This window comes from Oncorhynchus masou, chromosome 3, assembly GCF_036934945.1.
Source record: "Oncorhynchus masou masou isolate Uvic2021 chromosome 3, UVic_Omas_1.1, whole genome shotgun sequence".
NCBI classification, from domain to species: Eukaryota; Metazoa; Chordata; class Actinopteri; order Salmoniformes; family Salmonidae; genus Oncorhynchus; species Oncorhynchus masou.
Window position 1 is genome coordinate 5,401,223 of NC_088214.1, and position 27,518 is coordinate 5,428,740.

The 27,518-nt window shown below is 42.0% G+C and overlaps 1 protein-coding gene across 1 annotated transcript; it reads right to left on the reverse strand.

Moving 5' to 3' along the window:
• Positions 1 to 1,639: 1,639 nt before the first annotated feature.
• On the reverse strand, positions 1,640 to 21,573 carry LOC135509110 (myosin heavy chain, fast skeletal muscle-like). The gene is made up of 40 exons (XM_064929463.1): positions 21,527 to 21,573; positions 21,167 to 21,394; positions 20,472 to 20,618; positions 20,137 to 20,293; positions 19,857 to 19,884; positions 18,487 to 18,595; positions 18,262 to 18,354; positions 18,051 to 18,111; positions 17,844 to 17,942; positions 16,407 to 16,510; positions 15,898 to 16,036; positions 15,532 to 15,650; positions 15,206 to 15,355; positions 14,941 to 15,111; positions 14,436 to 14,739; positions 13,877 to 13,941; positions 13,696 to 13,783; positions 13,467 to 13,584; positions 13,202 to 13,325; positions 12,611 to 12,747; positions 10,448 to 10,703; positions 9,985 to 10,227; positions 9,479 to 9,655; positions 9,239 to 9,384; positions 8,979 to 9,069; positions 8,276 to 8,665; positions 8,027 to 8,153; positions 7,699 to 7,817; positions 7,355 to 7,551; positions 7,080 to 7,263; positions 6,778 to 6,943; positions 5,882 to 6,006; positions 5,402 to 5,710; positions 4,976 to 5,179; positions 4,748 to 4,873; positions 4,429 to 4,599; positions 4,059 to 4,163; positions 3,766 to 3,861; positions 1,947 to 2,078; positions 1,640 to 1,689 (listed from the first exon to the last, which is right to left on the reverse strand). Exons 2-40 carry the CDS (start codon positions 21,380 to 21,382, stop codon positions 1,669 to 1,671), a joined length of 5,814 nt encoding a protein of 1,937 aa, XP_064785535.1. The 5' UTR covers positions 21,383 to 21,394; positions 21,527 to 21,573; the 3' UTR covers positions 1,640 to 1,668.
• Positions 21,574 to 27,518: the final 5,945 nt, after the last annotated feature.

Consider the following 27,518-nt stretch of genomic DNA (forward strand, 5'->3'; position numbering starts at 1 on the left):
TCTTGGTTGACAGCGTTGGGGGATGGGTAATGTAGTCTTGACTCTTGGTTGACAGCGTTGGGGGATGGGTAATGTATTGATGGTCATGTTTTTTTTTGTCTTTGATATTTATGAATCTTAGTTTTGTATGTTTATATAGTTATGATTATTTATTTGTGCTGTTCCAAAAGTTTGAATAATAATGACAGTTAGTGCATTATGGTGTGTTTTTTTGTATGTTGGGGTGCGCCAAGTGGGGGGTTCACCACTGCTTAGGACGACTGGTTCGGTGATGGTGGTTTTAACTAAAGTAACTATGAAACCAGGAATTGTGACTGTAGTAATTATTTTGTGATGGAAACCAAGGCTTTTTGAAGGTTTCGCATCTCTCACCAAATTATGCCAAAAAACAGCTCATGACTCAGGTCCTCTTTTCAGTTCACAATGCACATTAGTGACATCTTCTGGTCAGCAACTAAAAGCAGTGTATGATCATCTAATGTTTTCTTTCTCCACTGTTTTAATCCAAACTGTAGTTCCTCAACATAAAATGACAACTCCTAATAACAACAATGGACTCTGTGGCATTACTTAGGATTGTAACATAGTGCACTTAACAACCACATGAGTCATTTTTTATGAAGTGCGGTGTTCCGCAGTTTAGCCACCCAGGGGAGACTCATCGAGTCCTCGTGACAGAAGGAGTCGACAGCACAAGGCGATGTCTCCCTCCGCTGAACGTGCCGTGAAGGTTCAGAGCCCGACGGGCTCTCCGGAGAGGAATAATTGAGGATGATTATGGTTGGTGAGTAATCAAGGGGCTAATTGCTTACCAGTTGCACGAGGCCCATAAAGCTGCCAGAACGGCAGCACATGGGGGCGGTAATTGGGGAAGAGAGGTTACTCCTGCATAGTTGAGGGCAGTACCAGAGTTAACGGAGGGAGTTGGGTTTCGTTCTCCACTGGATACAGCAGGAGCCCAGAGAAGTCCTTTTTGTTTCTTATTTAAATAAACACCCTTGAAACTGAGCTAATGCAATTCTGTCTGTATCCGATATGTGTAAACGTCTCGACCAAAACCCCTGGTCTTCCACAGAAGGTATCTTCATTTTTAGTCAAGTATGACAATTGAGTTATTTTTCCTCCACCACATCTACAGCATGTTGACGTAGTCTGATCACCAGAGATGATGTGTAATCCAGTCTGTTTCTTGAGAACTTTGTTCTGAGAATTTCACCATAATCTCCAGTGTTCCCTTTCAATTGCTACCACGGTTATGCGTATGCCTTACTCTTTATTTATTTTATGAAATGTTTCAATATGGGCCTTTCCGTATACTGTAGGTCAATATCCCCTCCAAGTGTAAAGTGTTAATTTTTTATTTTCGGCATCCATAGCTCAGTCTATGAATTTCAAATTGGTTGCATTTCTCCAGCCCCATCACTCATCTGTTTACCAAAATACGTGATATTTGTTGTTGGAATCCCAGAATACAATATGGTACAAATTACAATATTTTTATGGTATGAACAAACTGTTTGCTGAGTAATAAGTCCACCGTCACAAGAGGTATGTAGGCCTACATGTTTTTAATCAACAATCATTTTCACCATAAAAATCATATTTTATGCAACACAGGAAAATGATATAAGATGTTTGTCTTGTTTATTCAGCGACTTCTTCTCTTGTTTATTCAGCAACTTCTTTGCCCTGTAAAAAAAAGACAAATCTGTACTCATGAGTGTGTTTACACTTGGAAAGAGTATAATGGATCCAGCATTTAAGATTCAGCCTTAATCTAGTATTTTTTGCGTTACATGAAATGTGCTTATTAGCAGTCTGAAATACCTACATGATAGTGAGTGTTAAAGGTCAATATTGATTTCTGTGAAGACTGAATCATAGGTGGTGTTGATGTGGTCATATCTGAGCATGAGTCAGATGTAGAATTTGTAGCAGCTCTGTACCTTTCCAGTGCTGCGAGATTTGGCTCTGAGCTTGTTGACTTGAGTCTCAGCGATGTCAGCACGCTCTTCAGCCTCCTCCAGTTCATGCTGAACCTTCCGGAACTTAGACATGTGGCCGTTGGCTTGTTCCTCCTGTGTGAGGAACAGAGAGGGAGAGCACAACATTCAACATGTGAAGCTTCAGGTAGCAAATGAATATGATTTTTAAAAGTATTTTCAGTTTCTATTTCTATTTGTATATGACAAATTTAGGATTGCAAAGTATGTAGGGAGATAGATGATACAGTAGAGAAAGTGATTGTTGGGATGGGGGATCAAACCACTCCCTCCAGGGACGTAAAGTGCCTAACTCCCCTTTGATTACGTCACAATATATAGTCTTACAAATTAGGATTTAAATGGATTGAAATGTTATTTTTTTGTCAACGATCTACACAAACTGCTCTGGAATGACAAACTGGATTCCAATAAATTAAAAAATAATGAAAAATAGAACAATGTCTTTGTCTATGGCAATTGTATGGCTGTGTGCTCAATTTGATACACCTATCAGCAATGGATGTGGCTGAAATATTTGAAGGGGCGTCCACATACTTTTGCATGTGTATAAATATATATATATAAAAACAAAATATATATATGTAGCCCCCGAGTCAATATAAATATTTTTGGGTCCGTCTCTGAGAGCTTAACACACCTGGACCGTTCAATATTAGCCCATTATTACTTCAAAATTCGATTTGGATGTTAATCACTGCTAGATAGACATATTTAAGTCTCACCATAGACTTCCAAGCAGATTTAAGTCAAAACTGTAACTTGGCCAATCAGGAACATTCCGGGTCTCCCTGGTAAGCAAATCCAGTGTAGACTTGGCCTTGTGTTATGGGTTATTGTCTTGCTGAAAGGTGAATTCATCTCCTAGTGTCTGGTGAAAAGCAGACTGAACCAAGATTTTCCTCCAGGATTTTGTCTTTGCCAAGCTCATGCTGTTCTTTTGTACTGAAAAACTCCCCAGTCCTTGCCGATGACAAGCATACCCATAACATGATGCAGCCATCACCGTGCTTGAAAATACTATGCTTTTTTTGCGTTATTACTTTAGTGCCTTCTTGATGGGCAAAAAATGGTTGAATCAATGTTGTTTATACAACCCCAAAAAAGTGATGATGTTGACTCAACATGGAAAACTGATTTGATTTGCAACAAGTAATCAACGTAACGGCTTTTTGTCTTTTTTTCAACCAAGATTTTACCTTAATTCATAGAAGTGGTGACATTTGTTGGTGATTTCACGTTGAATTCAGTTAGTTGACAACTCAACCAAATTCAAAACTAGACCAAGAAATGTCTGTGCCCTGTGGATTGTTGCAAAAAGGATGCATGTTTTGGAATATTTTTATACTGGACAGGCTTCCTTTTCACTCTGTCATTTAGGTTAGTAAAGTAACTATAATGTTGCTGATCCTGCCTCAGTTTTCTCCTATCACAGCCATTCAATTTGGTAACCGTTTTAAACTCGCCAATGCCCTCAGGATAAAATGACTGATCGGTTTCCTTCCTCTTCGGCAACTCTGTTAGGAAGGATATCTGTATCTTTGTAGTGACTGGGTATATTGATACAACATTGAAAGCCTTGTTAAAAACTTCACCATGCTCAAAAGGACACTCAGTGTCAGCTTTCTTCAGCTTACCAATCAGTGCCCTTCTTTGCGAAGCATTTGAAAAGCATAAACTAAAATGTTGTAATGTCTCCTAGGGAAGAAATATGCTTTTGAATGTATGCTTTCAGAGTATTTGACTAATGAAGGCTGCTCACCGCTTCCTCAGCCTGTCTCTTGTAGGCCTTCACTTTCATCTGCAGCTTATCTACCAGGTCCTGAAGTCTGCCAACGTTCTTCTTATCCTCCTCAGTCTGTGGGAGAAGATCAAAGAATCAAAGCCCAGTAGATGCATACACAAACCTGTTTGTGTCTACCCACAGGGCAAAGGCATCAATTCAACATCTATTTCACATTGGTTCAACGTATTTTCAATGAAATGACGTGGAAACGATGTTGATTTAACCAGTGTGCTCAGTGGTAAGTGTTTGAACAAGGTGCTTTCTCTTACCTGGTAAGTGAGCTCCTTGACTCTGCGCTCATACTTGCGGACTCCCTTGACTGCATCTGCACCTCTTCTCTGCTCAGCCTCCACCTCAGTCTCGAGCTCACGAACCTTGTTTGGAAGAAATTAACGTAGCCATTTGTTTGAGGGGGGTGAAATCAGATGTAACAAATCAAAACAGAGGTATATTGTTCTACTCAGTCAAGGAGGCAAAATTGTTGTCTAATTGAAGGGTCTGTAAAGATAACAGCTGTTCATTATCTTGGTGGGTTATTGAGAGAAAAAGTCATTACACAATGGTCCTGAGTATGTTATCAAATACATTTCCAGAAATCAGTCTTTCAATATGTCCTAATCCACCCTGCTGGTAACTCACCCTGGACTCCAGTTTCTGGAGCTGCTTCTTGCCTCCCTTCATGGCCAGATTCTCAGCCTCATCCAGTCGGTGCTGCAGGTCCTTGACTGTGATCTCCAGGTTCTTCTTCATCCTCTCCAGGTGAGAGCTGGTGTCCTGCTCCTTCTTCAGCTCCTCAGCCATCATGGCCGCCTGGAATGGTAGTTTGTTTAATTTATCCACCATTTGGCACCAATCATAACACCCAACTGAGATCTTTGTTGTGGTAAACCAGCCCAGCAACCATTGGCCCTTGGTGACAAATCAAGTGGATGTAATTCAATAGATCATAAGGACTCACATCAGTGATGGCCTTCTTGGCCTTCTCCTCTGCGTTCCTTGCCTCCTGGACGATGTCGTCCACCTCTCCCTGCACCTGCACCAGGTCAGTCTCCAGCTTCTTCTTGGTGTTCAGAAGGCTGGTGTTCTGGAGGATGAAACAAAACCATTTGTTTGAATCTCAAGAGAACTTACAACGCAGAAGAGGTATGCTTGGTTGAGTTTATTGAGAAATGGCTTGGAGCCGTACCTGGGAGTGCAGCAGTCCAACGCGCTCGCTGGCATCTACCAGCTCAGTCTCAGCCACTTTGCGGCCTCTCTCAGTCTGCTCCAGAGCAACTCTTAGCTCCTCAATTTCAGCCACCATCAGACCGTTCCTGCGCTCCACCATGGCTACCTGCTCCTTCATGTCCTCTGAGGCACGGACAGCGTCATCAAGGTGCAATTGGGCATCCTGGGGTTCAAAATAGCATAGGTTCATTAGGACTTGTGGAAGTAGAGGCGATAGGATTTGTGATAGAACTGTTCATTGGTAAGAATTTCCCCAATATCCCTACCTTTCTACAGTATATTAGTCAACACTATTCAATTTCTCTGTTCTATTCTTTTCTACAGATTCACAAACAAATCCCTCCCCATGTTCAGATGTTTGAGCCTGATATCCCGGTCCCTTTACCTTGAGCAGTCCCTGGACGTTCCTCAGCTGTTTCTGGGCCTCAGCGGCCTGCCTGTTGGAGTGGCTCAGCTGGATCTCCATCTCGTTCAGGTCTCCCTCCATCTTCTTCTTCACCCTCAGGGCGTCATTCCTGCTCCTGACCTCAGAGTCCAGGGTGCTCTGCATGGAGTCAATCATCCTCTGGCTGTTCCTCTTCATCTGCTCCATCTCCTCGTCCTTCTCAGCCAGCTTCCTGTCCACCTCACCCTTGATCTGGTTCAGCTCCAGCTGAACACGCAGAATCTTGGATTCCTCGTGCTCCAGTGTTGCCTGGACAAGGAGAAGCAGTCGGGTAAATTGTGTTCAACGCATTTGGATGTGAATAACACAAGGAATTACATATGTATAACTACAATAAACACAAATATGGGGAGCATTGAACTGTAGCTGGCATTGGCTATTGTTACACTGCTTTTCCCATCAAACAGCTGCAGTTTGTACCTCCGCCTCCTCCAGAGCGGTCTGAATCTCTGACTTCTCTGTCTCCACGGTCTTCTTGGCCTTCTCCAACTCATGGATGCTCTTGCCAGTCTCTCCAATCTGCTCAGTCAGGTCAGAGATCTCCTCTGCACACACAAGCACAGGAGCAGTTTAGACTTGTGAGATTTTCAGTGGATATCTCCAATGCGCTGAAGTTGACATTGAGGGTGCGTTCGTAAATTCACTCTGGCTACCCACTCCGATTTCAGAGCACTCTCGTCTGCGTGTGCCAGAGCACAGAATAATTGATGAATTGATGAATGCTCAACACCCTTTGAAGATGGTCGATGTCAGTAAACATCGGCAATAAAGCGTATTTAAATTGTTGCCAGCAGCACAGTTACAGTCACCAACGCTCTGGATAACAGGAAAACAGCCTAACCAGCTCTGCTAGGGTGAGTAACATGGTCAGAGTGAGGTCTTCTCTCATTTGTGTCTGGAAATAGCTAGCCAACGTTAGCCAGTTAGTTTGGATGCTTGACTGCTGTTGTGAGGTCAGAACGCTCAGATTAAACCTACTCGTAGGGCAGTGTCCAGTGTGTGCTTTGAACTCTCCGAGAGCATTAAGCTATGAATTTACAAACGCCCAGAGCGCACTCTGGCACTCCAGATGGAATTTACGAAAACACCTTCAATCATAATAATTAAATAATTAATCAGCACTTCATACAGTCTTGCAAATCCAATTGCCCCCACTTCCTTGGGCTGTTCAAAGGAATACCGATAACAAGTTAAGTTTTTATTTTATTTTATACCGTTCTAAAATGGTGTAATAGAAATTTGGATGGTTACAGTTTCCAAAATTTTCAAACCGCTAGTCAAACATGAGCCAAGTAAAACTGCTGTCAAATGCTCACGTTGCAGGTTCTTGTTCTCTCTCTTCAGAGTCTCCAGATGATCCAGAGCCTCCTCGTAGGAGTTCTTCAACTTGAAGAGTTCAGTGCTCATAGAGCGAGCCTCCTTCTGAGCTCCTTCCAGCTCAGCCTGACCCTCCTCGTACTTCTGCTTCCACTCTGCCAGGACCTAGGCGAATCCATGGGATTTTCATTAGAAGTAATTGATGAAGAGTTTTAAATCAGAAAAATGCTACAATTATACCACAATTGATCATATAGCAGACAGAAAATGTCAACCTAGCGTGAGGTTTATTTATTTTCACCTTGTCAAAGTTACGCTGCTTCTTGTCTAGGTTGGCGGCCATGGCGTTGGCTCTCTCAACGTCAATCATGAGGTCCTCCACCTCTCCCTGCAGCCTCTGCTTGGTCTTCTCCAGGGAGGAGCACTTGGAGTTGGTCGCCTCAATGGTCTCCTCAGCGTCCTGCAGACGCTGGGCCAGCTTCTTCCTGTTTGACGACAGAGGGTGTAGGAATGTTACATATGGACCCTCACCATCCACACCCTATATTTGAGTTGTTGCTGTTGCGTGTGACTCACTTGGCCTCCTCCAGCTCCTCTGTGCGCTGGATGGCATCAGTTTCATACTTAGTCCTCCACTGAGCCACCTCACTGTTCGCTTTGGACATGCCGCGCTGCAGCTCTGCCTTGGCCTCCTGCTCCTCCTCAAACTGCTCTCTCAGGAGATCACAGTCATGGCGGGCAGACTGGACACCGTGGGCCAGGGCGTTTTTAGCCTGTGAAAGAGAAAGACAAAGAGATATTAGAGAGATAGTACAGCAAATGACAGTAGAAGTCTCTGAGGGTGGTGTAGTCACCATCTATCTATATGAAGATATGGCTATTATCTCTGTGGTCGGTAGTGTCCGTTTTATGTCCCTTACCTTGACCTCCTCCTCAATCTGCCTCTTCAGCTCCTCCACCTGCTGGGTGAAGGCCTGTTTTCCTCTGGTCAGCTGAGACACAAGGGCTTCCTTCTCCTCCAGCTGGCGTCCAAACTCACCTGCAGGGATAGAGGGATACCTTGTTAATGGGGTCTCTGACCTCCTAAGATTGAAAATATATTTTTAGGTATCATAGGGCATTGTGATGTGGTGAATAGTACACTAGAAACTATTGTGGACTGGACTATTGTGATATATCCCACAATACATGTTATTGTGTTTTACTGAAAGAAAGCATCAATTCGTTGTTCATTGTTGATGATGATACCATTTTCTGTCAGGAGTCTGGCCCTCTGTCCGCTGATGTCGTTGACCTGGCGAACATTCTCATCATTCTTAGTCTTGAGCTCACTCAGCTGGTCCTCAAGAGTACGGCACATCTTCTCCAGATTGCCCTGTTAGTGAAATATGTTCCACCGTGACTTTATATATTGGACTCCTGTCAGCTGCAGTTCTCTTGAATGGTAATGTATTTTCACCCTCCTCAACGCTGCTTGATCAAAATATCACTACTCACCTTCGCCTTGGCGATGGCCTCCATGTTGCTGGAGAGGTCATCAATCTCCATCTTGTACTCGCTCTTCTCCTTCTCTAGCTTCTGCTTGACGCGTTGCAGGTTGTCGATCTGCTCCCCGAGCTCAGCCACACTGTCGGCCTGCTTCTTGCGCAGAGCGGCGGCTGTGGCCTCATGCTGCAAAGTGGACTCTTCAAGATCACGACGCATCTTCTGGAACTCAGCCTCACGCTTTTTGTTCATATCAATCTGAACAGCAGTGGCGCCTCCGGCCTCCTCCAGCCTCTCGCTGATCTCCTCAAGTTCCCTGGAGAGATCGGCCCTCTGCTTCTCAACCTTAGCCCTGGCAGCACGCTCAGCCTCAATTTCCTCCTCCAGCTCCTCAATACGGGCCTAGAACAGAGGGCAGGAGCAGGAGGAATTAACACTACAATGCAGTTGAAATGATTGAATGTGTTCACACAAAGCCAGTTCCACTAATATATTCAGTAGAAACTTTCCCATGCAGGAACCAAAACCACAACGGTAAGAAGCACCATCTTTACAATGGTAAGAAGGACCAGTAAGAAGCACCATCTTACATCCTACTGAGCCATCAGAAGCCACCAGGAAAAATGTGTGCTACCAGATTAATTGTTTTCAGGAAATGAAGGAAATGATTCAGGTGTTGGCTTTCCTGTACTGGAGCTGAGATCCTGTACTGTACCTGGAGTTCCTTGATCTTCTTCTGCAACTGAGCTCCCAGAGACTGTTCATCCTCAACCTTGCTGAGGAGCTGGCTGGTCTCAAACTCCTTTCTAAGAAACACGTAGATTGCAGAGTTTTGGTTCGATATTGTAAAGAGAGAGTATCATACCATTCAGTTTTCTTTCAAGAATTACGTGCAAATGGTCATTCATAATTACAAGAATTAGTCAGGAACAACTATTGTTTTGATCAATATGTCAGGTAGTACTGTGTGTTTACTTCTTGATTTTCTCATCGGCTTGCTGCTTGTCATTCTCCAGGTCCATTATGGACTCCTGGGCCAGTTTCAGATCTCCCTCCAGCTTTCTCTTGGCTCTCTCAAGATCCATACGGAGCTTCTTCTCTTGCTCCAGAGAACCCTCAAGCTATAAGTTAAAAACACATATTGTTCAAATCTTAACAACTGAAGATAATATCATCTCACATACTATCATGGCCAAAATGTCAAACTTCTCTCACGTCGTCCACTTGCTGTTCCAGCTTTGTCTTGGCCTTGGTCAGAGTGTTGACTTTGTCCTCCTCTGACTGCAGGTCGTCCAGTGTCTGCTGGTGGGCCTCTTGGAGGGCTTTCTTCTCCTTGGTCAGCTTGGCAACACTCTCATCCAAAGACGCCATCTCTTCTGTCAGGTTTTTAACCTGAAACCCGCCAAACAAATCGAGTCTTTAAAGGAGAGATTTAGTTTGATATATATTGCATTCATTTAAATTATATTAGAAAAGGGTCACCAAGTACAGTACCACATATTCAACACTAGATGGCATTGTACACCATGCCAGTGTACTGAATGGAATTCATAAACGAGGGGGGAACGTGCAATGAGTGTGGGGATTACTCCGCAACTGAAAATCAACTATTTTTCATTTTTCCTGCACCCACAATACGTCTTGAATTCCATTTCTGTTAAGCTATGTTTCGAGTTGATCATTGTTTAGTGGTTAGACTGTCACTGGTAAAAACACGAGACCTTGTTTTCAGTGGCGTGCTTCTCCTTCTCCACTTTGGCTAGGGTGAGCTCCAGGTCATCAATGTCCTTCTTTAGCTCAGAGCACTCGTCCTCCAGCTTCCTCTTCTTGGCAGTCAACTCAGCATTCATCTCCTCCTCATCCTCCAGCCTCTCAGTCATCTCTTTGAGTTTGGCCTCCAGCTGGATCTTGCTCTTGATGAGCCCCTCGCACCTTTCCTCAGCATCATTCAGACTCTCACCTTCCTGGTTTCAGAACAGGAGAAAAAACTCAGAGGCCTCACTTTGTGTATCAAAAAATAGACTTAATTTAGTCAGAGATCAGAGCAAATCAATATAAATTCATGAAATATATTTTTAACGTGAGCTATAAAAATGTGGGAGTTAGCCACATACTTCACAGTGTGCGTGTTTGCTTATTGATGTGTGTGTAAATATGCCTTTACGAGGGTCGTTTGTCACTCACAGATGCGACTTGGAGAGCCAGGTCTGCCCTCTCCTGCGCCAGGGCCACTAACTTCTCCTCCAAATGCTTCTTGGTGGCCAGAGCCTTGGCCAGGTCTGTCTTCATCTTCTCATAGTTCTCCTTCATGTTGGCCAGCTCCTTCTCAGTCTCAGCGCTCTGCAGCAGGGGCTTGATCTTAAAGTACAACTTCATCCATGGCCAGGTTTTCACATTCATGAATGAGCGGATGTTGTACTGGATGGAGAAGATGGACTCTCTGGTCGACAGAAAGGATAGAGTGGCATGCTTATTTAAAAACAAATCTTTATTCAACTAGGCAAGTCAGTTAAGAACAATTTCATATATTCAATTATGGCCTAGGAACAGTGGGTTAACTGCTTTGTTCAGGGGCAGAACGACAGATTAGAACCTTGTCTGCTCAGAGATTCGATCTTTCATCCTTTCGGTTACTAGTCCAATGCTCTAACCACTAGGCTACCTGCCACCCCACTATATTCTGGTATACAGTTGAGGAATTGGGCTTGAGAAATGTAACAGGCATGGTCATGTTTAAAATATTTACCAAACAAAAAACTTTTTTTTTCAAAGTTTAATTAAAACTTGTTGAGGATAGGGGGCAGTATTTTCACTTTGGATTAATTGCGTGCCCATAGTGAACTGCATCAAACTCTGTCCTAGATTGCTAATATATGCATATTATTATTACTATTGAATAGAAAACACTCTGAAGTTTCTAAAACTGTTTGAATGATGTATGTGAGTATAACAGAACTCATAGGGCAGGCAATATTCCAAACAAGAAGTGAAATTCTGAAAGTTGGGGCAACTTTGACGTCATCGCCCCCTCCTTTCCCAACAATATATGGATCTGGAAGCACTTCATACGCCTTCCACTAGATGTCCCCATTCAGTAGAAAGTGTAATGGAGCATTTGCTGTGAACTTTGACCTAATGGGAGGGAAAATAGTCAGTGTCCCGACAGAATGCCATTTTGCTGTGACGCATTTCTCTATGGGTGCTACGGCTGTTCCATTCGGCCCCAGATGAAAACGTATGATCCGGTTGGAACGTTATTGGATATATATGAAAATAACATCCTGAAGATTGATTCTCTAACTTAGTTTGACCAGTTTATTCGACCTGGAATATATCTTTTGGAAGTTTTCGTGCGAGTTATCTTGGACCAGCAGTCCAAGATAAGTTTTTGGGCACGTTAGCTGAAAGTGATAGCAAATGCAGCTACTTGGACACTAGTATTGGACATTATGGAACAAAACAATGATTTATTGTGGAACTAGGACTCCTTGCACTACATTCTGATGAAAGATCATCAAAGGTAAGGGAATATTTATGTTGTAATTTCGTATTTCTGTTGACTCCAACATGGCGGTTATGCCTGAGCGCCGTCTCAGATTATTGCAATGTTAGGCTTTTTCCGTAACGTTTTTATAAAATCGGACACAGCGGTTGCATTAAGAACCAGCGTATCTTTAATTATATGTAGAACATGTATCGTTAGTCAAAGTTTATGATGAGTATTTCTGTTATCTGGCGTTGCTTTCTATAATTCCTCCGGATATTTTGGAGGAATTTCTGAACATGGCATCAATGTAAACCGAGATTTGTGGATATAAAAATGCATATACATAAACATAAATGTACTGTGTAACATGTCATATGACTGTCATCTGATGAAGATTTTCAAGAGGTTAGTGATTCATTTTATTTCTAATCCTGCTTTTGTGATTTTATCTTTGGCAGGAAAAAATGGCTGCATTTTTTTCTTTGGTTTAAAGGAGATTTTACTGTAATTCTACGAACAAACTTTGCAATGGAAAAGTTTTTCCAGTATATGTTACTTTCTTTCTGTCTAAATTGAAATGCCACCTCTATTAAATTCATAGACAGCTCTCTCGATGACAGGACTGACAGGTTCTGAGCTCATGAGGCATTTTGTATTCTTAAGAAATGAATATGTTAATATCCCAAATTTAAATGACCTATTGAACAGCTTGCCAGTTTCCCAAACTGCAGCGTTAGTAGAGCATTAGAAGACGCACTTTCTCCTTCTGATCAACTCACATCACATACAGTATGTAATAATAATGCATTACATACAGGGGGTTGACAGAACGCTTTGCCAAGATGTCTACTCTTTCTCACCTCCTCTCCATCATCTTGGAGAACTCTCTCCTCATGAGGAATCCACGGCTGAGAGCCTGGACCATGCCTACAAGAGCTGCCAGCTTCTCATCTCTCATCTCCTCCAGGACACCCAGCAGACCAGCTTTGAAGAACACCTGACACAGGTTAACGTTGTCAATGGAACCACAGTCAGATGTTGACAGATATAAATGGTTGTTCCCCTCTCCAAAGAGGGGAACAACATCACTAGACTGAATTGAACAACATAAACATTGCAATTCTTACAAACAAACCATGAGATAGGTTGTTTATAAGTTGTTAGTTATTGTACAGTTGTAGATGAATAACGTCTACTGATATAACTGGAGCCATACCACTCTAACACAATGCACATGATAATGAGTTGAGTTTCTCTGTTCTATACTTGTGACGTTTGAATATGATGGAGAAAAAAGGTACAATGTTTATCCACCTTTTCAATGAGTTAAATGAAGAAGAAACAACAATATCATGGATATATCAACTGGAGAGATGTTGAATGGTTGAGGTTTATATTAACATTGTAGTTGTGTTTTGTTGTCAGCCATGGCTGGGTTGTATGTGACTGACCTTGGTGTGTCCAAACTTATAATCCTCGTGATTTACATCAATAGACCCAAGCAGCTTCTCAGAAGCCTTCTTGTTGTCCATGAACTGGCCCTCGGGGATGACACTGGCATTCAGTACTTTATACCTGAATGAGGAGACATTTTTAACATGTGTCAAGTTGTAACAGGTTGGTCAAATTACGTGAAAGGTAAGCCTATGCTGATGCTGGGAAAACCCTTAACGCAGGTGTGTGTGTGCGTGTACATTAGTGTTTACATGCATGTACCTCTGCTTGAAGTCAGCATAGATGATTCTGCTGGGGAAGCCCTTTCTGCAGATCCTGATACCCTCCAGAACACCATTACACCTGAGCTGGTGGATAACCAGGAAGTTCTCCATCAGACCTGGTAAAACAAACCGAGTCTCTTTTAATACTCATAAACAGGTTAAAGATTCAGATGGTTAAGGTTAGTGATACTGTACTGATAAGATGTCCTATTTAACACAATATACACCTGGAGTCTTTGACTCGTTGGGGATCAGGCAGCGCACAAAGTGAGGATGAGTGCTCCTCAAGTTGGTCATCAGCTTGTGTAAGTTCTCCTGTAAGAGGATTACAAACCATTTTCTCAGAAATCATTCATGATCATCATTGCGCCTTTTGAAGGTCTGAATAGACACATTTTAAAAGCTCACCCTGAACTGGGACGACACAGTCTGCATGGAACCACCCTTCTTCTTGCCTCCTTTCTTGGCTTTATCTGTTAAAATGAGGGGAAAGGCAAGAGATAATTAGAAGTACATTTCCTAGAGCAGAATAAGTAGAATAATAATAAGATGTAAGATATCTATAGCGGTGGTGTCTTCAGCAAGCACACTAATTATAAACCAGATCATGTCGGGAATCTTCACACTTATCTCAATGCAACCGGTATCGATGAGACGATGTAAATTAACACATATTGTAGGAGAAAATGAACCCAGTGAATAAACAGAGAAATTGTAATACGTTCAATGACAAGAACAATTTAAATTGTCACGTGCTTCATAAACAACAGTTGTAGATCAACAGTGAAATGCTGACTTACGGGCCCTTCCCTACAATTTAGAGTGAAATGTATAGATGAAAAATAACAACATGTGGAAAAATACACAATGAGTAACAATATCTTGGCTATAGATACACAGGGTACCAGTACGAGTCGATGTGCAGGGGTACCAGGTCATTGAGGTAGATATGTGATGCTAGTCTTACCCTCAGGTGGGGCAGCAGGGTACAGGGTAGCCAACAGTTTGACTGAGGCCTTCCCGTACATCAGAATAACTGATTCGTTCAGGGGGTCCTTGTTCTTATCCAGCCAGCCAGTGATGTTGTAGTCCACAGTGCCGGCATAGTGTACGAGAGAGAAGTGGGCCTCTGGCTTGCCTTTGGCAGGCTTGGGCTTCTCAAACGCCTTGGTTTTGCCAAGATGCTGGTCGTTCAACTTGTTCTTGAAGGTAGTGTCTGAAGCCTTGGGGAACATGCACTCCTCTTCAAGGATGGAGAAGATGCCCAATGGCTTTAAGAAAAGAGATTTAAGAAACATTTATTCCTTTAGTAAACATGCTATTATAGGATTCTATTCCTTTAGGGTCACATATATGGAGACATATTGAGTTCTCAACCGTCAGAGACATTGTACCTCTGTGATAATATATCACACATCACTCGCTATGAGCTTTGCTGTTGTGGTCCAGTATAATCCTCACAGACAGTTTACCTTCTCAATAAGCTCAATGCAGGCAGCCAAGTCCATGCCGAAGTCAATGAATTCCCAGACAATTCCCTCCTTCTTGTACTCCTCTTGCTCCAGGACGAACATTGTGTGGTTGAAAAACTGTTGCAGTTTCTCATTGGTGAAGTTGATGCACAGTTGCTCCATACTGTTGTACTGTTGAAGCAATTTCAAAAGGGTTCATTTCATCGTACAAGGCTGTAATCCCTCTCAATCACAACTAATTGTCTTGTTCTGGTCTCATACTCACATCAAAGATCTCAAACCCGGCAATGTCGAGCACACCGATATAGAACTGCCTTGGATTCTTGGTGTCCAACATCTCGTTGATACGGATGACCATCCACAAGAACATCCTCTCATAGATGGACTTGGCCAGAGCCATGACTGCATTATAAACCTGCAAAGATAATACCTCAAATGAATACATGAGATATGAGATACCATATCTAGCCATAAGGTGATAAGCACTTGGAAAAACAACATTAGACCTACTATTGAAAAAAAAAGGCAATGTTCTCAGCCCCAAAAGAATTCTGGTGCTCAGAAAATGGTCGATGCTGTGTTTCACTTTACCTGAGCCACAGTCTGTCCCTTGGTCACATACTCGTTGCCGACCTTCACTCTGGGGTAGCACAGACATTTCAGCAACTCCGCTGAGTTCAGGCCCAGCAGGTAGCCGATTTTATCAGCCACTGGAGAGAGAACCAACATCAACAGACTCAGGCACTCAAGATCGCTTGTTTCTGATGTTACACTGGACAGGTTTTGATTGTCATCCTCATCCTCTTGTTTCAAATCTCTGTGGAGGTTGGAATTTAGTCTCCATCGTGTATCTCCTACCTGACCTTGATGTGGTACTGTCTGTCTTACCGTTTCTATTTCTATGTTGGTGAATGGGACTAACGCTTTGCATGTTGTATATCTATGAGTGGGACTCACCCTCTGTGCCGTCTGGCTCGGCCTGCTCCTCACGCTGCTTCTGCTTGAATTTCAAGTTGCCATGGTGCGTTACAGCTCCTGTCAGCTTGTAGATGGCCATCTTCTCATCATTAGTGAAGCCCAGGATCGTAATGGCATCCTGGAATTAGACAGGAAGTACAACAGTGATGAACTCAACAGTAGGTTGCTCTGTTACAGTACACTACAGTTCTGTGCTCACTCCAGAACAAACGGGATGGATTGAATTGACTGGCTTCTCTGTTTCACATGATTACCTTTGGCCAACACTATTATGTGGCAGCACAAGAGCAGTTTTACACAGTTCTGCAGGACATTTAGTAGCACTCTCTTGTCTTACATGTACTTAAAGGTGAAGTGTGGAGGCATGACAAGTGGTTTGAGACACATGTCAACTAACACAAAGGTGCCTATCTGTCACCAAGTTGGTATTGCACAATGTTCCTACCCGTTCCATGTCTAGAGTTTGGTTAGCCCTTTGTATAACTCACGTCTGTGGCATCCAGCTCTTCCTTGTCGTTGATGCTGGCCACAGCGATATGACCCTGGCTGATCATGGGGAAGTCGTAGGGGTTTGTGGTGAGGAGCGTCATTTCTGTGGACAACGGAGAATGGCTTCTCAGTTAAATCGAGTAGAATTTCCCTGTCCCACCTTTACAGTATCTCTCCCTCCTTTACTCAGTCGATGGACTCAAGGATAAACTCAGCAAAAAAAGAAACGCCCCCTTTTCAGAACCCTGTCTTTCAAAGATAATTCGTAAAAATCCAAATCACTTCACAGATCTTCATTGTAAAGTGTTTAAACACTGTTTCCCATGCTTGTTCAATGAACCATAAACAATTAATGAACATGCACCTGTGGAACGGTCATTAAGACACTAACAATTGCAGATGGTAGGCATTAAATGTCAGAGTTAGGAAAACTGGAAAGCTGGACTGAGGGCTTGTAGGCCTGTTGTAAGGCAGGTCCTCACCAGACATCACCGGCACAAACCCACCATATCTGGACCAGACATGACCGGCAAAAATTGCTCATCACTGACGAGTCCCGGTTTTGTCTCTCCAGGGGTGATGGTCGGATTTGCGTTTATTGTCGATGGAATGAGCGTTACACCGAGGTCTGAGCTTGTTGTCATTGCAGGCAATCTCAACGCTGTCTGTTACAGGGAAGACATCTTCCTCCCTCATGTGGTACCCTTCACGCAGGCTCATCCTGACATGACCCTCCAGCATGACAATGCCACCGGCCATACTGCTCGTTCTGTGCGTGATTTCCTGCAAGACAGGAATGTCAGTGTTCTGCCATGGCCAGCGAAGAGCCCAGATCTCAATCCCATTGAGCACGTCTGGGACCTGTTGGATCGGAGCTAGGGCCATTCCCCCCAGAAATGTCCGGGAACTTGCAGGTGCCTTGGTGGAAGACTGGGGTGACATCTCACAGCAAGAACTGGCATCTGGTGCAGTCCAGGAGGAGGAGATGCACTGCAGTACTTAATGCAGCTGGTGGCCACACTAGACACTGACTGTTACTTTTGATTTTGACCCCCCCTTTGTTCAGGGAAACATTATTCCACTTCTGTTAGTCACATGTTTCTGGATCTTGTTCAGTTTATGTCTGTTGTTGAATCTCGTTTTTGTTCATACACATATTTACACATAATAAACGCAGTTCACAGTCAGAGGACGTGTCTTTTTTGTTGCGTTTATATGTAGTATATAATAACTAGCATCAAAAGACTGGACTGAAGCTTCTAGAGTAATGCATCGCAGTCTTTCCCATGAAAGATCTATAAAGACCAGACACATGTCTCGATGCCTTGTTATCTTGGATGTACTCATTGTAATAGTATTAATAGATGAACTATGATTTTTTTTTTCCCACAGATGGAGGGGTGAATAATTTCACATCAACCTCTACTTTTCCTTACCAACTAGTTCAGGTTTGTGGCCCGTCATTAACTGGTAGAAGATGTGGTAGCCTCTCTCATCGGGCAGCTGGAAGGCCACTCTGGACTTCTCCAGCAGGTCTGAGAGAGAGAGAGAGAGAGAGAGAGAATTACATGTGATGAATGTATTTCCTAAAATATTCTGGGTGAATTATGGAAAGCATTGAGAAACAATCAAATCCAACTCACAGGTCTCAATATCAGCTTTCGCCAGTTTGCCTGCTTGGAAGTGAATCCTGATGAATTTACCCTGTAGTTGAGCATGGGGGTTAGAAATAGGTATTTGATAGAACCCCTTGACATGTTAGTTTGTTGGACTGTTATAACTATAAGGATCTACTGAAATGTTGTTGTTTTTCCAAATATAATGTCACTTCCACAGTATGTCCTTCAAACTTACAAAGCGAGACGAGTTGTCGTTCCTCACTGTCTTGGCATTACCGTAAGACTCCAGCAGAGGGTTAGCTGCAATGATCTGATCCTCAAGAGACCCCTGATTGAGAAAAACACACAAGTTGCTTAGAAACTGGTAAACCCTTTCTTGAAATAAGATTCACCTCTGGGGAATAAAACGTTTACACAGCCCACCTACTGAAATGTGTTTTACAAGGACCACCTACGGTACCTGCATTTTGCCGGCCTCTACTTCCTTCTTGGAACCAGATACTGCAATGGTGGCGAAGTACTGGATGACACGCTTGGTGTTGACAGTCTTTCCTGCACCGGATTCTCCACTAGTTAATATGACAGAGAAAGAGGGGTTTTAGTCACAGATTGCGTCAGATTGGCTTTCACTAAGAAATACCATTAAAATATACACTGTTGACCTGTTTTCTAAGAGAAGTAAATAATTAACAAATATTCCCACTCATTGATGTATTATTGCACATAGACTAGTCCAAAATAATCCCAAATACATTAAAGCAGATGTTGTTTTGTTTCTGAGGAGGGGGCCGGAACATAATTGCAAATCATTTGTGCAAATTGACTGCAAGAAACCCAAAACAGATTTAACAAAAACATAATAATTTCAAATCTGGATTACATTGGGATATGATCACATATGTCTCTCTATTTATGAGAACAGATTTCCTACATTATAATCACTTGGACCTGATTTCCATTCATACATTTTTTTTACAGTCTTTTATGTCCAACAATAATAACTCAATCAAATATATGTTGAATGTACAACACAGTAGGAACACGTTCTCTTTTCATGACATCGACTGACCAAGTGAATCCAGGTGAAAGCTACGCTCCCTTATTAATATCACCTGTTAAATCCACTTCAATCAGTGTAGATGAAGGGGAGGAGACGGGTTAAAGAAGCCTTGAGACAATTGAGACATGGACTATGTGTGTGTGCTATTCAGAGGGTGAATGGGCAAGACAAAAGATTGCAGTGCCTTTGAACGGGGTATGGTAGTAGGTGCCAGGCACACCAGTTTGAGTGTGTTAACTACAATGACTATAATCCATTGTGCGCCTACACAGAGAGACAGAGAAGAGACAGAAGACGATGCGATGGAGAAGGATATAGAGATGTTGCTTCACAAGGTATCTCTACCTGAAAATGTATGATCTAAGTGATGGATATTTGGTGTTCAGCAGTCATAAAAGTAGGCCTTATTTACTCTGAAGAACTACTATAACAGTGATTCTGTCAGACAACATAGGCAGCAGCTCTCTAGAAAATAGATGATGACTTGGAATGAAAAAACAAAGTCATCAAATTAAACAAATGCGAGGCCTCCCGGGTGGCGCAGTGGTTAAGGGCGCTGTACTGCAGCGCCAGCTGTGCCACCAGAGACTCTGGGTTCTGTATACAACTTAAATATTGACTTAAAGTAATGTGACTAAACGAGGAAGCAATAAGGCCAGAGGGGGAATGGTATAATGCATTTAGTTGTGCAACTGACCAGGTATCCCCTTTCCTAGTTATTAAAAATAATAACAGACATTTTGGTTAATCGCTCAGCACAAACAACTTACGTAATCAGGATGGACTGGTTCTCCTTATCTGGAACCAAAAAACATCATGTTTATTAAACTAAAGCAACATTATGGGTATATTATGAATTTCATTTTGGAACATTTTCTGAGGCTAATGAAATCAGATATTCAATACAAAATGTTCAAACCTACATGAGAAACAGTAGATTCCCTCCCTCCCTCCATCCACCCACCCATCCCGCCCACCCACCCACCCATCCCGCCCACCCATCCATCCATCCATCCATCCATTCACCCATCCATCCATGAGAGCTCGTACCAATCATCATGAACTGAAAGGCATTGTCAGAGACGGAGAAGATATGGGGTGGAGCCTCCATCCTCTTCTTCCCTCTGTAGGCGTTGACAACCTCTTCGTCGTACACGGGGAGCCACTTGTAGGGGTTCACCGTGGCACAGAAGAGCCCAGAGTAGGTCTGGATGAAAGGGATTCAATCAAATCGGATAAATGTACTTGTTTTCTTGTTGGTCGACTGCAGTGGTATGTTGTGGTTTATACCGTTCATGTATGTGTAGTCCTGGAAGTGTGTATTTCTTATGTTGATGTATGTGTGTGTGTGTGTGTGTGTGTGTGTGTTTATGCAGGTTTCTTACATAGATCATCCATGCTGCATAACGCTCTTTGAGGTTATACAACACAGAGGCTTCATTCAGGTAGGTCATCATGGCCATGTCCTCAATCTTGTCGTACTTAGGGGGGTTCATCTGATAGATGTCTGCTTCTTTGAACTCTTTCCCTTCCTGAAACAGTCAGAAATCTACATTACACACAGATCAAACTGGACATGACTGAATGTGTTTTGCTCATTATTTAATTCAATCTTTTTTTTTAAATGCATACCCCAGTTGAATCCAACTACTCTGTTATCACCCATTGACACATACATGGATATTCTTGACTAATCAATAACAATAATTCATGCCATTGTTAAAGATTATATTCTGCTTACAAAAAAACGAAGAAATATTTCTACAATTCAATTCAATTCAAGGGCTTTATTGGCATGGGAAACATGTGTTAACATTGCCAAAGCAAGTGAGGTAGATAATATATAAAGTAAAATATATAAAGTGAAATAAACAATAAAAATGAACAGTAAACATTACACATACAGAAGTTTCAAAACAATAAAGACATTACAAATGTCATATTATATATCTAGATCTATCTTCTGTTCCTGATTTCATATGGCCTTATAGGCATTTTGTTTAAATTCATGTTGATGATTTTTCAAGAAAAATAGTAATGTCACAAACTTGAACTTGAATACTTTTCAGATCAGACTTACCTCCTTGCTGCCGTCAGGTTTGGTGACTGTCACAGTACACTTGCCATCGGCCCTGGCAGTGACCAAACCCTTTAGGTACAGCTCCACCTTGTCTGTCACGTAGCAGGCGTTCTTTGAATCAAACGGCATGGCTTGTGCCTCCATCCTCTCCCTCTCAGGCTTACGAAGGTACAAGGCAGCCTTGCCGTAGATTTGCATCTCCGCGTCCGTACTCATGGTGACGGATTACTAGGAAAGAGATGAAACAAGGAACTAGAGTGACTCTGTGGTGCTTCCTCCACAGTCAACAGAGTTAGATGAGCAGTATCTCTTACAAAATATTTTCATTGTTTTTATATGAAGACTCAAACAATGTCTCACCTTCGTTTTCCCCTCCTACAGATGAAGTTGTACTTCTTGGATGAGCCTGTGAAACATTAGGGTGTTGTGAATTCTAAAGCCTTATCATTTAGCCCCCGAAGGTCTAGAAAACAATTTGAATGGCATCATTCAACCCAAATCATTACAGCCATGTCCAATTCAACTACATGGTGCAACTGGAAACTTTCATTTTACTGGTGGCAACTTAGATGACTAGACATTTGGTCATGAATTTAAATAAATACCTCCCAGTTACATTTGAGAGCACGTTGGACCCGGAAGGTTCAAGTTTTACAAACGTTCAACTGTTCCTTGGCTGTCATTGAATATAAGAATTTGTCTAGTTAAATAAATAAAATTTAAAAAATAAAAACAAGTGCAGGAGCACAACTTTGACTGTGAATTAAAGTTATAGATTTTAATGATAACACCTTTAATGTTAAAATAATTATAAATAATAACATAATAAAATTGTTTTAATCAATGCCACTTGATTGCATATTGTAAAATCGTATAAGAGATGTGCACAAAGAAAATGCAGAACTCAGATGCTGAGTGAATGTAAAAATCTAAGGAGGTGGAGAGAGTCTTACCACAGAGGAAGAAGGTATCTGACTTAAGAATGCTGGGGCCTCAGTCTCCTTATATCTGGTTGAAAGTGCCAACCAAGCAGAAGTTAATTCTGGACCACCCTGGTGCAGGAAATGGATTGGATGAGAGACCTCTGTGTTTCTGTGTCTTACTAGCCCCTCCCACTCCAGGGAGCATCCCACACATTCCCCTTACATGACTTTGGAATATCATATTTGTCTCTCAATGGAATTTCACAGAATATACGTAAATTATAGGCATTTTAATAAATAGGACAACCTCATCATTTTTTAAATCACTGATGAATGATCTTGAGACTGATTCCCTGACCTGTCACTGTTTTTATTTAGCTGTTTTTGATTTTGTTTTACTCTTGTGAATTCTATGGTTTTTACTAGTTTACTTGTAGTTTTTCATGTTGTTTGTCTGTCATTTTTGTAATGACTTGGTACTGCCTATCTTGGCCAGGACGCTCTTGAAAAAAGAGATTTTAAATCTCAATGAGCCCTTCCTGGTTAAATAAAGGTTAAAATAAAAATGACTCGTTTACTTATCAAATGTGTTCCAATATTACAACCACGGCCCCTCAAGTACTGTAATGGAGTCAGTCCATGTTGCCCCAATACCATTAAAATAGTTTTCATAAAATATAATCTGAGAATATTTAGTTACATTTTTGTGGTATTATTCCTTATCAACAACTTTATGTATATTTTCACAATTGTTTTTGTGTCATTTTGTATTTGGTTTTCAATAATCGCTCATTAAACTGTTGAATGAAATGTGTATTTATTCATCTAGAATATGATATTTTGAAGATACTGGAGGCACTTTGATTTGTCTGACATTTCAGTTGTCTAAAACGGTCAGCACACTATTTCAATGTTCGGTTCACTTTCAAATACCACATTGTTTAAACACTGTTCATTTGGCCACAAAGACCTCAACTGTCTTTACAGCCGTGGATCTTCTCACAATGTACTGAGCACTGTACTGAGATCAGGGCTGGGGTCATTTCAAATCATTTCAAGTCAATTCAGGAAGTGAACTTTTATTTCTCATTAAAATAAATCACTGTGCACAGTTTACTTCCTGAATGAACTGATTTGTATTTCTTCCACTACAGCACTAACGTACTGAACCTGATTTCAGTGCTAAATTGAAGATTATGATCAGACGATGTAGCTGAAGGCGTTGTGTTAATGCTGGGGTGGAATAAAAGTTTGAACACCATGTGGATGGCTGTCCAGAACAGGAGTTGAATACCCCCTGATACACTATTAATAACTGGCATTAGTAAACTGGCATAATAAAACTGCCATTGTACATATCTGTCGTATTTTGGCAGGGCCGGGAGGATTCGGAATGGAAGTCTTGATCCAATACATTTTAAGGGTGTGACTCAGGGCTCCATTCAATCCGTAGCGTTTTGAGATCTGCATTGTAGTGCGGATGACATTTAAAGGCAATGTCGCCGGAGACTGAATTCACGGTAAACGCTGCATATGTCAGCTCAATAGGAAACGTCCCTTTAGTTGTCAACCCGTGCTACAACGCAGATCTTCTGGTCTATGGATTGAATCGAGCCCCTAGTCTGTCGTTTCATCACCACAGACAGGAGTTTGCCCGAGACACCCCAACACCTTGGCTCATGTCAGCATTTTTTTTACATGATTTCATCCATTAAAATGTCACAGCCAGTAAAAATCTATATCTGGAAATGAAATGTCACAAGCTGTGGCATGGATCCACAAGACAACTGAGCTGGGCTCGGTTCACTCACATCTTATTTTCCAGGACCCATATTTTGCTCTAAATTTATTACAGAGGCCAATAAAGGCAACGTGAGGACCTCATGATGGACTAATATGGTGAAAATAATGTGCTGGTCTGCATCGGATCTCTGTGTTCCACAGTATAGGTCAGGGGTACTCAAATTATATTTTAAATGGTCCAGTCATACAAATGCCCCCCCCACATAAGACGTGACATTTAGTCACGTCTTGTGTTTTTTCATGTGATATCTGAGAGACTCAACAACAAAATCAATGGGCTTGAAAACGTTAGCTGACATGGGCTTACTGATCAACTGTCATAAATATCTCTCTTTAATCAACTGTTATAAATACCTCCCTTTGACTGACACAAAGAGAGGAAAAACTGCAAATTTGGAAATTGCAGCTTGTGCATTCCACAATTAAAAACTTCAAGGGTAAGTTGAAAGCCTGACTGAGTTCCTTAAAAAAACAAATAAATATATACTATTATTTGTTTTGTCGGGACCTGTTGTCCATAATGACCCCGTTCTGGGTGTGGATGCGGACCGCAGTCCACCTGTTGAGGATGGCTGGTATAGGTTATGAGGTTTTCACTTTTCAGCATGCAGTATGACATCAATGAAGGGGCCAAATGTAATATTAAGGTCATGCATACAAGAAGTAGTCAACCCAGTCTGTGACCTTCTCCGCGGCCAATGGCCATGTTCTGAAACTGAGTGTCAGAAAGACATGCAGCCTGAAGTTGTTTAGGATTGTTTTATGACCCTCCGTCATAGAGATGGTATCAAACCACAGCTGCTGAGCTGTTCTTGAAACTCCATTTTGATCCCATACAGTCGATGGCAGAGATACAGGAAGTACACCAAAGCAACGGATCGTTTAATCTGTAACCTTTGAAGTTTGTCTTGTTGGACAGCTGTTTAGAGCTGAAGGTGTATGGAAATTGCATAGAGGAGATTCTTGTGATGCTGAAAACTAAAATAAATATATTGTGTCGCTGCATTCGGGGCTCCAGAGTGGCGCAGCAGACCAAGGCACTGCATCTCAGTGCTTGAGGTGTCACTACTGACCCTGGTTCAATTCCTGGTTGTATCACAACTTGCTGTGATTGGGAGTCCCATAGGGCGGCTCACAATTGGCCCAGCATCGTTCGGGGAAGGCCGTCATTGTAAATAATAATTTGTTCTTATCTGACTTGCCTGGTTAAATACATAAAACATTGCTGATATTGTTGTCTTTCCCATGCACCACTTTTAAGGAACCTGTATGATTTAGTTCACCTACAGGAGAGTTTATTTATTGTTAATTCCCCTGCGTTTACAAATAGCCTTGACCTCTACAGCAGCTGTTATATCTGGGATGACTGAAGACCTGATGAAAATAGCCTCTACTTTATAATTCAGCTATTTATCCCATGAACAGGGACATGTGGTAATAGAATTGCATTTTACTTTAACTACACAATCATCTCAATATTTTACTCAATTTGTTTGATCGGAATCGGGTTTATGTTCATTAGGTACACCCCAGTAAAACATTAAATAAATAAGACTAGTAAGTGTTATTAAGGGAACAGGGTTGACCGTAACATTTGAGGTTTTAATCTTAAAACGGCCGTAAATCCCCTTCTGACAGGGGGAATGGAAGCTTGTTGTGTACAGCAGGGAAGGGCAATTGAATGCAGTGGCTTGTATTCGTGGATGCTAAAAAATGTACAATTCGAAAAACATTCAAAATAATGTATTTTTCATCTCTGTGTTTCATAAATTTCCTTCAATTCCCAAGGGGCTGAATGTATCTCACCGGAGAAAGAATCCGATCGAAGAAAAAATTGCCCCTCTGTCTCAGTATGTGTAGCCTAATGTGGTCTGGTCAAAAAGAGTATGATATTGTTGCTGCTGTTGCACTGAACGCAAGGGAAGCCAGCAAGCATTTGGCCTCCCTTGATAAAAAATGGTATAAAATAATAGTCAATCAGCGTTGAGCTAAACTGAGTGAGCTCAGCTATGAATGGACCTGGCGCACCAAAAAGCAATTGTCAAGAGAAGCCAGTTTGGATTTGGCTTCAAACCAATCACATTACCAGCATCCAGAAATGTAATTGACAGAAAAACATTTAATTGTTGGAAGAACAATTGGAAGAATCCTTTAATCCTTTAATTCATTGCCATTTACTCAGCTGGGTCAGGGGCGCTTTAATCAGGTCAGGCGGAAATGTCTGACAGATCTCAACTCACTAAAAGGAGGAAATCGTCATCGCCCCGATCTCACTGCTTTCTCTTCCTTTACTTCGTCTAATCCAGAAGTTCTGTGCGTCCATGAATCCACACTACCCAGTAAATATACCACTTTATGGTTAAAGGACTTCCTGCCTCAGTCTCATCCATTCCTCACCTGACCCGTGACCACCTGTTCACCTTCACTGTCAGTCATCCTACCTCTCCAGCTACCCAAAACAGATTCCACTAATCTTTCAGGTGTGGTTGAATGCAAAATGTACTCTATTTGCGGAATGACCCAGGTAATGACACGGCAAGAGATGGGGCCGTTTTGGGAAGGAGTTCAGCCCCTCTGTGATTGGTCCTGTTATCAGGCCTCGGTTGCTCCTGCAGCCAGCAGTACACCTAACGTTGCTTCAAATCAAATCAACATTTTAGAGGGTAAAAGAGCTGGTGAGGAAGAAGTAGATCCAGTAGATATTGTAAGTGAACGTTTAAGAACACTAGTGTGCTTCCGTGAATACACTGAGAGTACAGCGGTCTAAAGTGACGAGAGGCGCACCAGTCTAAGGTTCTGCATCTCAGTGCATGAGGTGTAACTATAGTACCTGGTTCGAAGCCTAGCTGTATCACATCTGGGCGGTGATTGGGCGGCGCACAATTGACCCAACGTCATCCGGGTTTGGCTGGAGTAGGTCGTCGTTGTAAATAATCATTTGTTCTTAACTGGCTTGCCTAGTTAAATAAAAAATAAATAAAAAAAACACTAGCTCTTTCCATGACACAGATCGACCAGGTGAAAGCTATGATCCCTTATTGATGTCACCCGTTAAATACACTTCAATCAGTGTAGATGAAGGTGAGGAGACGGGTTAAAGAAGCCTCGAGACATGTATGAGACATGTGTATGTGTACTGTGTATGTATGTGTGCCATTCAGAGGGTGACAGGGCAAGACAAAAGATTGAAGGGCCTTTGAACGGGGGTATGGTAGTAGGTGCCAGGCACAGTGGTTTGGGTGTATATGGACACCTTGTAGAGTCCATGCCCTGAAGAATTGAGGGTTAAAGAGGGTGCAATGCAATAATAGGATGGTGTTCCTAATGTTTTGTACACTCAATGTATATTCACTGATGCATCTAAGGGCCCTAAACAGGAAGGACAGATACTGCCTTTAGAGTCCTTGAGTTCCAATCAAATGTTATTTGTCACATGCACTGAATATAACAGGTGTAGACCTAAAAGTGAAATGCTTACTTTACAGGCCCTTAACCAACAATGCAGTTTCAAGAAAATAGCTTTAAAAAAAAAAGTAAGAGATAAGAATAACAAATAATTAAAGAGCAGTAGTAAATAACAATAGGGACCACAGGGACTATGGTGATCTGCTTGAGACATGTTGGTA